The sequence below is a fragment of the Scyliorhinus torazame genome, chromosome 6 (genome assembly GCF_047496885.1).
Source record: "Scyliorhinus torazame isolate Kashiwa2021f chromosome 6, sScyTor2.1, whole genome shotgun sequence".
NCBI lineage: Eukaryota > Metazoa > Chordata > Chondrichthyes > Carcharhiniformes > Scyliorhinidae > Scyliorhinus > Scyliorhinus torazame.
The window spans coordinates 102,873,956-102,886,371 of NC_092712.1; the positions used below are offsets into that span (position 1 = coordinate 102,873,956).

Below are 12,416 nucleotides of genomic sequence, written 5' to 3' on the forward strand. Positions count from 1 at the left end.
CACCGTGGCCTGGACCGCGATCGGGGCCTACCGATCGGTGGGCCGGCTTCTCCTGGTGGGGACCTCTTTTACTCCGCGTCGGCCCCTGTAACTCTCTGCCATTTTGCGTCGGGGCAGGCGTAGAGAAGGAAGCTACCACACATGCGCGGGTTTGCACCAGTCACAGCGCGCATGCGCAAATTCGCGCTGTCCGTAGCGCACATGCACAGATCCACGGCGCTCGTTTGACGCTGGTATTGGCTGCTGGAGCTGTGTGAGTTGCTCCAGTGCCATGCTGGCCCCTGTAGGACTCAAGATCGCTGCTCCTGGGGGCCGGTTGATGCTGTCGTAAAATGCGACGGCGTTTACAACGTCGTCAACACTTAGCCTCAGGATCAGAGAATCCCACCCCATATTCTCCAGCCTGCATTATTCTCCGTTCCTCTGGGCTGGGAATCATGTGGGCTAGAATTGGTGCAGGTCCTGACAAGCGTGTATGTGACGTGGTGGACCTCGCGTGGGCCAATGGAGTAACGCTTTAAGGGAGTTGTCCCCAAAGTCCATTGGAGGGCCACCTACACGCACCTCTCCACTGCAGCCACACAAGACCTCCCACCCCGACCAGAGGCCAATTAATTAAATAAACCTTCCCTAGAGCCCTCCGAATTAAAGAGACCCTTCCAAGCTTTCTCCAATTATCTTCCATTAGTTTTTCTCATTATGTGGTTCCAAGAATTTCAAAATAATCACACTTTTGGGACAGGATTTTCATGCCTCCAACCATATCAGAATGGAGGCAAAAGAGCTTTAAAATGACAAGTGGGACCAAGTTCAAGGTTTCCTGACCCCATTCTCGAATACTTCAATTTTTGCCAGCCCAAGGTAAGGGTGCAAGTAACAAGACTTCATGCAGCACATCCCGCATTAGCTGGTCCTATTGCAGGGGTGGACACTTCAGAAACTCCCAAAAATGTTGTTCAAGTCAGGTTTGCTTTTGCAGAAGGTGTAGTTCACAGCTCCTCAAAGGAGTGTAAACCATGGGGAAGCTCAGGTCTGGAGTCAGGAACCAAAAATCAATCAGGCATTCAACAGTCTCTTTGAAAACCATTTCCCCTCTTACCTTCTTATAAAATTGTCAATAAAAGGCAGTGGAACTCCCATTGAAGCCTGTAATTGTATCCAAATAAACACACACGCATTGAAAAAATACTTTTAAAAAAGATTAATTTATTACAAGGTAATAAAGATGTCAGTTAAACAAATGTCACAATCCCCTTTGCCACTTTCTAAACATACTCCTCACTGACTGAGCCCTATAGTCATTCTTGGTACTCAGCCAAGCATTCATATTGAGGCCATCTGGCAAAATAAATGTCTGGTCATCTGTCAGCATGCTTCTGTGGATACAGTTCCCAGGTAGCATCATTATGAATGTTTGGGAAAGACCAAATACTGACTCAATTGTAATTTGTTGCCCACAGTTATGTGAGAGTTTAAAATGTGTCACCCTGAGGTGTAGAGGTATATGGGCAGCACGGTAGCACAAATGATTAGCACTGTGGCTTCACAGCGCCAGGGTCCCAGGTTCAATTCCCTGCTGGGTCACTGTCTGTGCAGAGTCTGCACGTTCTCCCTGTGTCTGCGTGGGTTTCCTCTGAGTGCTCCGGTTTCCTCCCACAGTCCAAAGACATGCAGGTTAGGTGGATTGGCCATGATAAATTTCCCTTAGTGACCAAAAAAGGTTAAGAGGGGTTATTGGGTTACGGGGATAGGGTGGAAGTGAGGACATAAGTCGGTCAGTGCAGGCTCGATGGGCCGAATGGCCTCCTTCTGCACTGTATGTTCTATGTTCTATGTATCACCATTGCCTGTGACAGCTTTTGAATTCTGGCACTGAAAATGTGCATTTCAACAAGTCTTACAAATTTATTTCCCTTCAGGTGACAATAATCTTTCTCCAATACTTGCCACTTTGTGTGGCAGAGAATTACCTGGACCACTCCGATCTAGTGGTGATGCAATGTTCATTCGATTCACTTCTGATGAGGCTGACAATGGTGGTGGTTTCAGAGCTTCTTACTACAAGAGTGAGTTGAAACTTTTAATATATTTTATTTTCTGAAACTTTGTACATTTGAATAATTTCCATTAATATATGAATGCCATTTAATTCATGATTGACCAAGTCTATTACGAATTGAGACAGGAAAGTGAATGGCCAAGTCCCATAGTACAGAACATCATGAATGTTCCCAAAAATAAAAATGTATTTGAGCTAGTAATGATTGCACGGCTAGAATCCTGGGATTTTAAAGCCAACAGATTGAGGAAAGTAAAAATCTTTATTGATTTAAGATTTAAAGAAAGAATCATCATAACTTCCAGAAAAAAATGCAATTTTACAATAATATTCCTTGAAAAATATATAAATCTGTATATAAAACCCAGTCAGTCAAAACAGAGGCTATAAAACAATTAAACGCTAAATATCGGATGGTTGATGATTTTTTGATTTATAAATGACCTGTGTAATAACTAAGATTAGCAATATACCCAATTTTAAATGAGAATTGATGTTGGCAGGTAACCATTCTTAGTGGCAGATTTCATGCTTGACACGTTTATACTTCATTTATCTGTGCTCCTCTCTGGGGGAATCAATCTATTCAAAATAATTGGATTAATTTTTGTATGAAAATTGTTAACAAAGGAGATTCTGAAATTAGAATTTCTGCCTTTAGATCTCCACATTTTTCCTGCTAATTGTCTATTTTGGCTAGTGGCTGATATACGTTGGCTCCAGTGTCAGAGGTCTGGCACACTGCTGTGCAACATTTTTATATTTTCATATGAATGTTTGGATGTGGCAAAGCAAAGACTGCTAGTTGGCAAAGATTTGTCCCCAAAGCAAAATATTACAGTTTAAAATATTTTTTATGTGTATACACATGCTGTCTTTTAATAATGGTTGATACCTTTACCTTCTTTTAGCTTGTGGTGGCTGGCTCCGTGCTGACCGTGGTGTCATTCCTTCCCCCAACTATCCTAACGCATATGCACCAAATCTCAATTGCACTTGGCGTGTTGCTGTCACCAGCGGTTCCATAATAGCTATCCATTTCAATCAGACCTTCCAGCTTCCAAGTTCTGGCACAGGTTGCACAACTGGTGATTATTTAGAGGTAAACAATTTTTTGCCCTTTGCAACAGTGGATGTTTTGTGAAGGTTTCTCTTTTGATCTTGCATTAAAAAGAATTAATTTGCATCCATTTGGTGTGTTTCGTGTTCACTGGATATCCCAAAGCATTTAACAGCCAATGATTTATGGTTGACCCATAGTCACTGTTGTAGTAAAACAAGATGATAGGTGTCAAGAAACATTCGCAATTACCATCGCCACTAAGTGAGAGTCTACTCAACTCCCCTTGACATACAATGGCATTACCATGACTGAATGCCCCACTATCAACTTCCTCAGAGGTTACAATTAACCCTAAATCTAACTGGACCAGCCAAATAAATTGGATTGGATTTGATTTATTGTCACTTGTACCGAGGTACAGTGTTACGTAATGTCCTGCGTACAGTCCAGACAGATCGGTCCATACATGAAAAAAACATAGGACACATAGCCAACCAGCACTCAGTATCTGGTACATGAACAATGTCCTTCTGAACACGGTATTAGAAGGTTACAACCGTAACCCATATGGAATCAAAGACCTTCATGAAGATTGTGGAATAAGTGTTTTGTATCCCTTTAACTATCATGCTGAGTTATAATCAGGAGCAGCTAATCGAAAATCTGGCAAATATAGAACAACTTGCATTTCAGTATGATAGAAAGCCACATGCCAAATGAAATACTGTGTTAAACCAGTAAACAATATTTCAGCTATAGTAAAAGCAAAATACCACAGATAGTGTAAATCTGAAATAAAAACAGAAAATTGTGAAAAAACTGAACAGGTCAGGCAGCATCTGTGGAGAGAGAAACAGAGTTAAAGGGCATGATCCTCTGGCCACGCTGCACCGGAAAAGCGGCACAGCGCGGCCGTTGAAAGCTGAGAGACCCCGCCCCCGGAATCTACCCGGCTCGCAACACTTCGCGAGATTCAATGCAATCCCGCGAGGCATTGCAAGGGGAATCCCACCCACGATGGGCAGGATCGCGTGTTCACAAATCTGCATATTAGAGCGAGGCAGTAAGCCTTACTATAATGTGCAGATTCCCAAGGTACCTGAGGCTTTGGAATTCAATCCCTTTGTCTCGGGAACCTTGGGCGAGTGCCGTTTGGTACTGCTCCCCACAAATGGGGACCAGACGGAATGGAACTCGTGGGGGTCTCCAAGGGGATTGGAGGCCCCCAGCTGCATGCCGTTTGGGCAGGGTGGTGCCCTGGCACTGCTACTGCCACCTGGGTACTGCCAAGGTGCCCAGGTGACACTGCCAAGGTACCATGTTGGCACTGCCAAGGTGCCAAGCTGGCATTTTTGCATGCCTATGATCGGGTCGGGGTTGCCTGATGTGGGTGTTGGTGAGCGGCCTTGGGGGACCCTCCTATGTTGCGTTTGGGCTGGGGGGGGGAGGATTATTTTTTGGGCCTTGGAGATCAGGACGCCATTTAAAAATGGTGTCCCGATCTCTCGCTACATTGGGGAGTTCCGGGGCTATGTGCGGCCTCTGCCATGCGTTCCCCGTTCAGGTCCCTTATTCGAAGCAAATCACGTTGAATAGCCATGTGTTTCTCGGCATTGCGAGTGCCAGGAAACACGCGGCTAAATGCACTCCCTCGGGGACTTTGTTCCCTTTTGCGAAGATCGCTCCCAAAGTTTCAAGTCCGTATAACATTTCAGAGCTAAAGAGAGGGAGAATTGGAGTGGATTTTATACTGTTCAAGAAGGGTTGGAGCAGGTGGAACAAAATAGACGGTCAGGAATAGGTGGTAGTTAGGAGAAACGTGAAAAAGATGTCAGTGGCACAAGACAAAGGGAGTATTAATGGTAGTGCTAAAGACTGCAGAAGGTGTTGACAGGGGCATAAAAGTAAAATAGCAGAATGTGTAAATAGCAGAATAAAGTAAGAAGTCTTACAACACCAGGTTAAAATCCAACAGGTTTGTTTCGAATCCCTAGCTTTCGGAGCACTGCTACGTCCTCAGGTGAATGAAGAGGTAGGTATTGTCTTGCATCTTTGACTTTGTCTATATATATGTTCTGGAACCTACCTCTTCATTCACCTGAGGAAGGAGCAGTGCTCCTAAAGCTAGTGATTCGAAACAAACCTGTTGGACTTTAACCTGGTACAAGACTTCTTACTGTGCTCACCCCAGTCCAACGCCGGCATCTCCACATCATAGCAGAATAAAGGTCAGTGCAGTGCGCTGTGAAAGCAAATCTAAAGAACAAGTGACAGATGGCCCTCTGGGGGAAGGGAGCTTCTGGGACAAAAAAAATGGATTAAAAAGGTAATCATATTTCAACACCCGAAAAGAGATATAATGATGTTGCTAATTTGATGTTGTTCAATAGAGCATGAAGCCTTCTAATAAAATTGCCTCACATTTATGGAAGAGTTATTGTCACCTGGATTAAAAGAGGGAAAATTTGTAAAGCCATAATGTAAGAATGAAATAGAAAAAAAATTATATGATCATATTATGAAACTGCCGTTTAGAACAATTTTTTTGGGTGGCTTCAATATAATTCATTTTTGTTGTCCTGGTTCAAAGTTTAAAATTCTCCTTGCTTGTGACTTTTAATTGAAGCCTCTGATATTTTTCATGGTGCTTCCCATATAGTTAAGGAATGGACCTGATGAGTCGTCCCCGCCTTTGACCTCCCATGGAGGAAATGGACGCTATTGTGGTGGGAACCCTCCTTCCACCCTGCATACAACAGACAATCAGCTCCTTGTACACTTCATTTCTAACGGAAGTAATGAGGGCCAAGGATTTAAGTTGACTTATGAAGCTTCAGACTATGGTGAGTGTATGAGCAGGCATGTGAGATATGGTATTAACCACATTTATTTACATCCATTCATGCTCAGTGCACGACAGTGCCAGAAATTTATCTTCAAATATTTTCAGCTGTTGAGCTGGTAATAATCCGTGATAGATCCCAGAGACAGATGCGGATGTGGTATGACAGAGCATGCAATGCAGACCAGATCAGTCTATCTGGGGTGTCCTGCAGCCCGGTAAAGACTATGGTCAGCTCAATACAGAAGGCAGAACTCCCATTCAAAATGTCTCTTATAAATATGGAACTGGGCATAGGGTGGCCATGTGTAATTTCCCAATGTGCCATGTACTCTTTTTGAAGTATAGTGTCCAGGAATTCAGGCATCCATAATTGCAACAGTTTATTTAAAAAGAATTTCAATATTAGGATATGTATTTTAAGGCATTGCTAAACATTTGGAATTTAAAATGGTTTCCCACTGGCACTGAAATGTTACAAAATAGTTATAGTGCTGAAACATAGCAATTGGCCAACAGGTCTGGGCTAGTGTTTCGCTCTACACAAATCTCCTCTTAATCTCACCCCATCAGCATATCTTCCTGTTCCTTTCCCTCTAGTTTGCTGATATAGCTTCTTTTTGTAAGTATTTATGCCTTTAACTACTCTCTGGGTAAAGAAATCTTTCTTCAATAATATTTTGATTTATTAGTAATATGTTTATAGCCCCCCCAGTTCAGTCTCTCCTGCAAGTCTAACGATCAAACCCTTTCACTGTTTTAAAGATCTCCATCAGGCCATCCCTCAGTCTTCTCTTTTCTAGATAAAAGCATCCCAGTCTTTCAATCTTTCTTGCTGATATATCTCTGTTCTGGTATCATTCTTAAAGCCAGACTCACTTTTCAAAGAGAACTACTGCTGTGTGCTCTGTTTCACGGAGACATGGCTCACTCCTGCTTCACCGGACTGTGCCCTACGACCAGAGCGCTTCTCAATCCACCGAATGGACCGTACGGCGGCTTCAGGCAAGGCTAGGGGAGGTGGGGTCTGCCTCCTAATCAACACCTCCTGGTGCCTAGATATAGCAACACTGGCGAGTTTCTGCTCCCAGATCTAGAGTACCTGGCGCTAAAATGCCGCCCCTACTACCTTCCGCGGGAGTTCAGCTCCGTTATCCTGATGGCAGTTTACATCCCACCCCATGTGAATGTGAAAATCGCACTGGACGAAATATTCACCACCACAAATAGCCTTGAAACTAAACATCCCGAAGCCTTGTTCATTGTAGCTGGGAACTTCAATCAGGCCAAGCTCAAGAGTGTACTACCAAGTTACCACCAACACGTCACCTGTTCCACCAGAGGCCCAAACATCCTGGACCACTGCTACACAAATATCAAACATACCTACCGCTCTATCGCCTGCCCACACTTTGGCAAATCTGACCACAAGGCTGTGCTCTTGCTCCTGGCTTATAAGCAAAAACTGAAACGGGAGAATCCGTCAAAGAAAGTTGTGCATTGTTGGTCTGAGGAATCGGATGATCTCCTCTGGGACTGCTTAGAGTCAGTGGACTGGTCAGTATTTAAAAACTCTGCGACCAGCCTGAACGAGTACGCCACTACAGTAACTGACTTCATTAGTAAGTGTGTAGAAGACTGTGAGCCAAAGAAGCAAATCCGCGTGTTTCCCAACCGGAAACCCTGGATGAACAGGGATATCCACTGCTTGCTGAAGTCTAGGTCTGAGGCGTTCAAGTCAGGCGACCCTGACCTCTACAAGAAAGCCAGATATGATCGAAAGAAATCCATCAAAGATGCCAAAAGACAGTACCGGACCAAGCTCGAGTCCCAGGCTAGCCACACGGATCCCCGCCGTCTATGGCAAGCTCTGCAAGATATAACGGGCTACAAGATGAAGGCATGTAAAATCGCCGGCTCCAACGCACCCCTCCCTGATGAGCTCAACGCATTCTATGCCCGCTTTGAGCAAGAGGTCAGCGAGAGCAAGCTCTCCACCCCAGAAGCCACGGATGAACTTGTATCTGAGATCACCACTGCAGACATCAGAGCAGCCTTCTCGAAGGTCAACCCACGGAAAGCCACTGGCCCAGATGGGGTACCCAGATGAGCACTCAGGTCTTGCGCGGATCAGCTGGCAGGGGTATTCGCAGACATCTTCAACCTCTCTTTACAACAATCTGAGGTCCCTATCTGCTTCATGAAGACGACCATCATCCCTGTACCAAAAAAAGGCCAAGCAGCGTGCCTTAATGACTATCGTCCAGTGGCTCTGACATCCATCATCATGAAGTGCTTTGAAAGGTTAGTCATGGCACGAATCAACTCCAGCCTCCTGGATTGCCTTGATCCACTACAGTTCGCCTACCGCTGCAACAGGTCCACAGCAGACGCCATCTCCATGGCCCTGCACTCTCTTCTGGAACAGCTAGATAACAAAGACACTTATGTCAGACTCCTAATTGTCAACTACAGCTCAATCTTCAACATTATCATTCCTTCGAAACTCATCTCCAAACTCCCATGGCCTTGGCCTCGGCTCCTCCCTCTGTGACTGGATCCTGAACTTTCTAACCCACAGGCCACAATCAGTAAAGATAGGCAACAACACCTCCTCCACGATCATCCTCAACACCGGTGCCCCACAAGGCTGTGTCCTCAGCCCCCTACTATACTCCTTATACACCTATGACTGTGTGGCCAAATTCCCCTCCAACGCGATTTTCAAATTTGCTGATGACACCAACGTAGTGGGTCGGATTTCAAACAATGACGAGACAGAGTACAGGAGTGAGATAGAGAATCTGGTGCAACGACAATAATCTCTCCCTCAATGTCAACAAAACGAAGGAGATTGTCACCGACTTCAGGAAGCGTAGTGGAGAACATGCCCCTGTCTACATCAACGGGAACGAAGTAGAAAGGGTCGAGAGCTTCAAGATTTTAGGTGTACAGATCACCAACAGCCTATCCTGGTCCCCCCATGCCGACACTATAGTTAAGAAAACCCACCAATGACTCTACTTTCTCAGAAGACTAAGGAAATTTGGCATGTCAGCTGCGACCCTCACCAACTTCTACAGTAAGCATTCTTTCTGGGTGTGTCAGAGCTTAGTATGGAGCCTGCCCTGCCCAAGACCGCAGGAAACTACAAAAGGTCATGAATGTAGCCCGATCCATCACGCAAACCAGCCTCCCATCCATTGGCTCTATCTATAATTCCCGCTGCTTCAGAAAGGCAGCCAGAATAAGTAAGGACCCCACGCACCCCGGACATACTCTCTTCCACCTTCTTCCGTCAGGAAAAAGATACCAAAGTTTGAGGTCACGTACCAACCAACTCAAGAACAGCTTCTTCCCTGCTGCCATCAGACTTTTGAATGGACCTACCTCGTATTAAGTTGATCTCTTCTCTACACCTTGCTATAACTGTAACATTATATTCTGCAGTCTCTCCTTCCTTCCCTATGTACGGTATGCATTGTTTGTACAACATGCAAGAAACAATGCTTTTCATTGTATACTAATACGTGACAATAATAAATCAAATCAAATCAAATAATTCTCGTAAATCTTGATTGCACCTTCTTCAGTGCCTTTATAGATAAATAAAATCAGAAAATGATTACAATACAGAAGAGAAAGAAGGTATTTTCGCCTGCCATATTGTGCTGGCTCTCTTACTTCACTTACTTCCACACCTCCGCTTTCTATCCTTGGCCCTTAACATTCTTTCTTTTCAGGTAATAATCAAATTTCCTCTTAAAAATTTAACCTGTCTCCACCACAGTCTGGGGAAGTGCATGCCAGATCCTAACCACTCACTGCATAAAAACATTCCCCCTCCCAATGTTGCCAATTCTTCTTTTGCCAATTATCTTAAATCTTTGCTATCTGGTTCTCAATCCTTCCACCAACGGGAGCAGTTTCTCCATATCTACCCTGTCCAGATCCCTCATGATTTTGAATACCTCAATCAAATCCATCAACGTTCTCTTCTTCAAGGAGAAAAATCCCAACCAATGTTTTTGCGTCACCGAAGTTCCGAATTCCTCCTGGAACCATACATCTCATGGGCGACATTCTCCGACCCCCTGCCGGGTCAGAGAATCGCCGGGGGCTGGCGTGAATCCCGCCCCCGCTGGTTGCCGAAGTCTCCGGCACCGGATATTCGGCGGGGGCGGGAATCGCGCCGCACCGGTTGGCGGGCCCCCCCACTCGATTCTCCGGCCCGCATGGGCCGAAGTCCCGCCGATAAATTGCCTGTCCCGCCGGCATAAATTAAATCACCTACATTACCGGCGGGACAAGGCGGCGCGGGCGGGCTCCGGGGTCCTGGTGGGGGCGCGGGGCGATCTGGCACCGATGGGTGCCCCCACGGTGGCCTGGCCCACGATCGGGGCCCACCGATCCGCGGGCGGGCCTGTGCCGTGGGGGCACTCTTTCCCTTCTGCCTCCGCCACGGTCTCCACCATGGCGGAGGTGGAAGAGACTCCCTCCACTGCGCATGCGCGGGAATGCCGTCAGCGGCCGCTGATGCTCCCGCGCATGCGCTGCCCAGAGATGTCATTTCCGCGCCAGCTGGCGGGGCACCAAAGGCCGTTTCCGCCAGCTGGCGGGGCGGAAATTCCTCCGGCGTCAGCCTAGCCCCTCAATGTTGGGGCTCAGCGACTTCCGGGTGCGGCAATGACCAGCTGAGTCGCACGTTTCGGCATCTCCCGTTGGAACGGACGTTTGGGCTCTTAATAGGATCCCCAACGGCAATTTAAACGGCTAAAAACACTGTGCGGTAAACCAGAAGGGAATCCCCCCGGACACGCATGGAAAAGGGAGAGGATAGCGGCCGGATTACGGAGGATCCTCTGGAGCAACGGCAAGGAAGGGAAGCTCAAAGCAAGATGGCGTCGGAAGGTGGCCGTTTGTTATGGGGCCCGGAGCAACAAGAGTTCTTGCGGCACTGTGTGGAAGAGCTGAAGAAGGAGTTGAAGAAGGAGCTGTTGGCCCCGATATTACAGGCGATTGAAGGGCTAAAGGAGGTGCAGAGGATCCAGGAGCTGGAGCTTCGGGTCATGAAGGCAAAGACTGCTGAAAACGAGGATGAAATACAGGGCCTGGTGGTGAAGGCAGAAACGCACGAGGCGCAGCACAAAAGGTGTGTGGAGAGGTTGGAAGCACTGGAGAATAACTCGAGGAGGAAGAATTTAAGAATTCTGGGTCTTCCCGAAGGCGTAGAAGGGGCGGACGTCGGGACATATGTGAGCACAATGCTTCACTCGCTAATGGGATCGGAGGCCCCGACGGGCCCTTTGGAGGTGGAGGGAGCCTATCGAGTTCTGGCGCGAAGACCAAAGGCTGGAGAAATACCTCGAGCTATAGTGGTGAGGTTTCTCCGCTACAATGACAGAGAAACGGTCCTCAGATGGGCGAAGAAAACTCGGAGCTGTTGGTGGGAGAACGCGGTGATCCGCGTATACCAGGACTGGAGTGCGGAGGGCAAGTTTCAATCGGGCTAAGGCGGTGCTTCACAAAAAGAAGGTTCAATTCGGAATATTGCAACCGGCGAGACTGTGGGTCACACACCAAGGGAAGCACCACTACTTTGAGACGGCAGAAGAGGCGTGGACATTCATTGTGGACGAGAAGCTGGAATAGTCTGGCGAGAGAAAGAGCTTCTGGGACAAAGTGGTGGGGTGATTATGTGGGGCGAGGAAGGGGAAAGGTGGGGAGGGGAGGTTAATTCTGTGATCCTGTAACTTTTCTCTCATCCCCATGTTGGGGGGGCGGGGGGGGGGGGAGAGTATGAGGAACTGTGGGCGCCGGTGGGACGGAAAGGGGAAGGAGAAGGGAAATGCGCCATTAGGGGCGGGGCCGAGTGGGAAACACTGGCTTTGTTCCCGCGCTATGGTAATTGTGGCGGGAACGGGGACACAGGAAGGAGGGGGCCTCGCACAGTGGGGGCCGAGGATAAGGGGGGAAGCCGAGGTCAGCCAGAGTTCGCTGACTTCTGGGAGCAACATGGGGGGTGCAACTACGCTAGAGGGGGATCTAGCGGAGAGGGGGGGGGTTAGCTGGGTTGCTGCTGCTAAGGAGACGGGGGAGCTGTTATGGGATGGGGTGGTCGAGGCGGGAAGGCACCGTCGGTGGGATATACGGGTACGTGGGAACCGGGTGAGGAGCTGGGTTAAAAAAGGGGATGGCTAGTCAACAAGGGGGCGGGTAAAGAGCCCCCCAACCCGGCTGATTACGTGGAACGTGAGAGGGCTGAACGGGCCGATTAAAAGGGCACGGGTACTCGCACACCTAAAGAAATTAAGGGCAGATGTGGTTATGTTGCAGGAGACGCACCTGAAACTGATAGACCAGGTCAGACTACGTAAAGGATGGGTGGGGCAGGTGTTTCATTCAGGTTTAGATGCGAAGAATAGGGGGGTGGCTATCTTGGTGGGGAAACG

The 12,416-nt window shown here is 47.4% G+C and overlaps 1 protein-coding gene across 1 annotated transcript in view; it reads left to right on the plus strand.

Moving 5' to 3' along the window:
- The window catches only part of cubn (cubilin (intrinsic factor-cobalamin receptor)), a 604,171-nt gene that overhangs the window by 369,251 nt on the left and 222,504 nt on the right, over nt 1-12,416 (plus strand). The window contains exons 34-36 of the mRNA XM_072510233.1: nt 1,920-2,066; nt 2,971-3,161; nt 5,782-5,965. Of these exons, the coding sequence (XP_072366334.1) occupies nt 1,920-2,066; nt 2,971-3,161; nt 5,782-5,965 (522 nt within the window). The remainder of the gene's footprint in view (nt 1-1,919; nt 2,067-2,970; nt 3,162-5,781; nt 5,966-12,416) is intronic.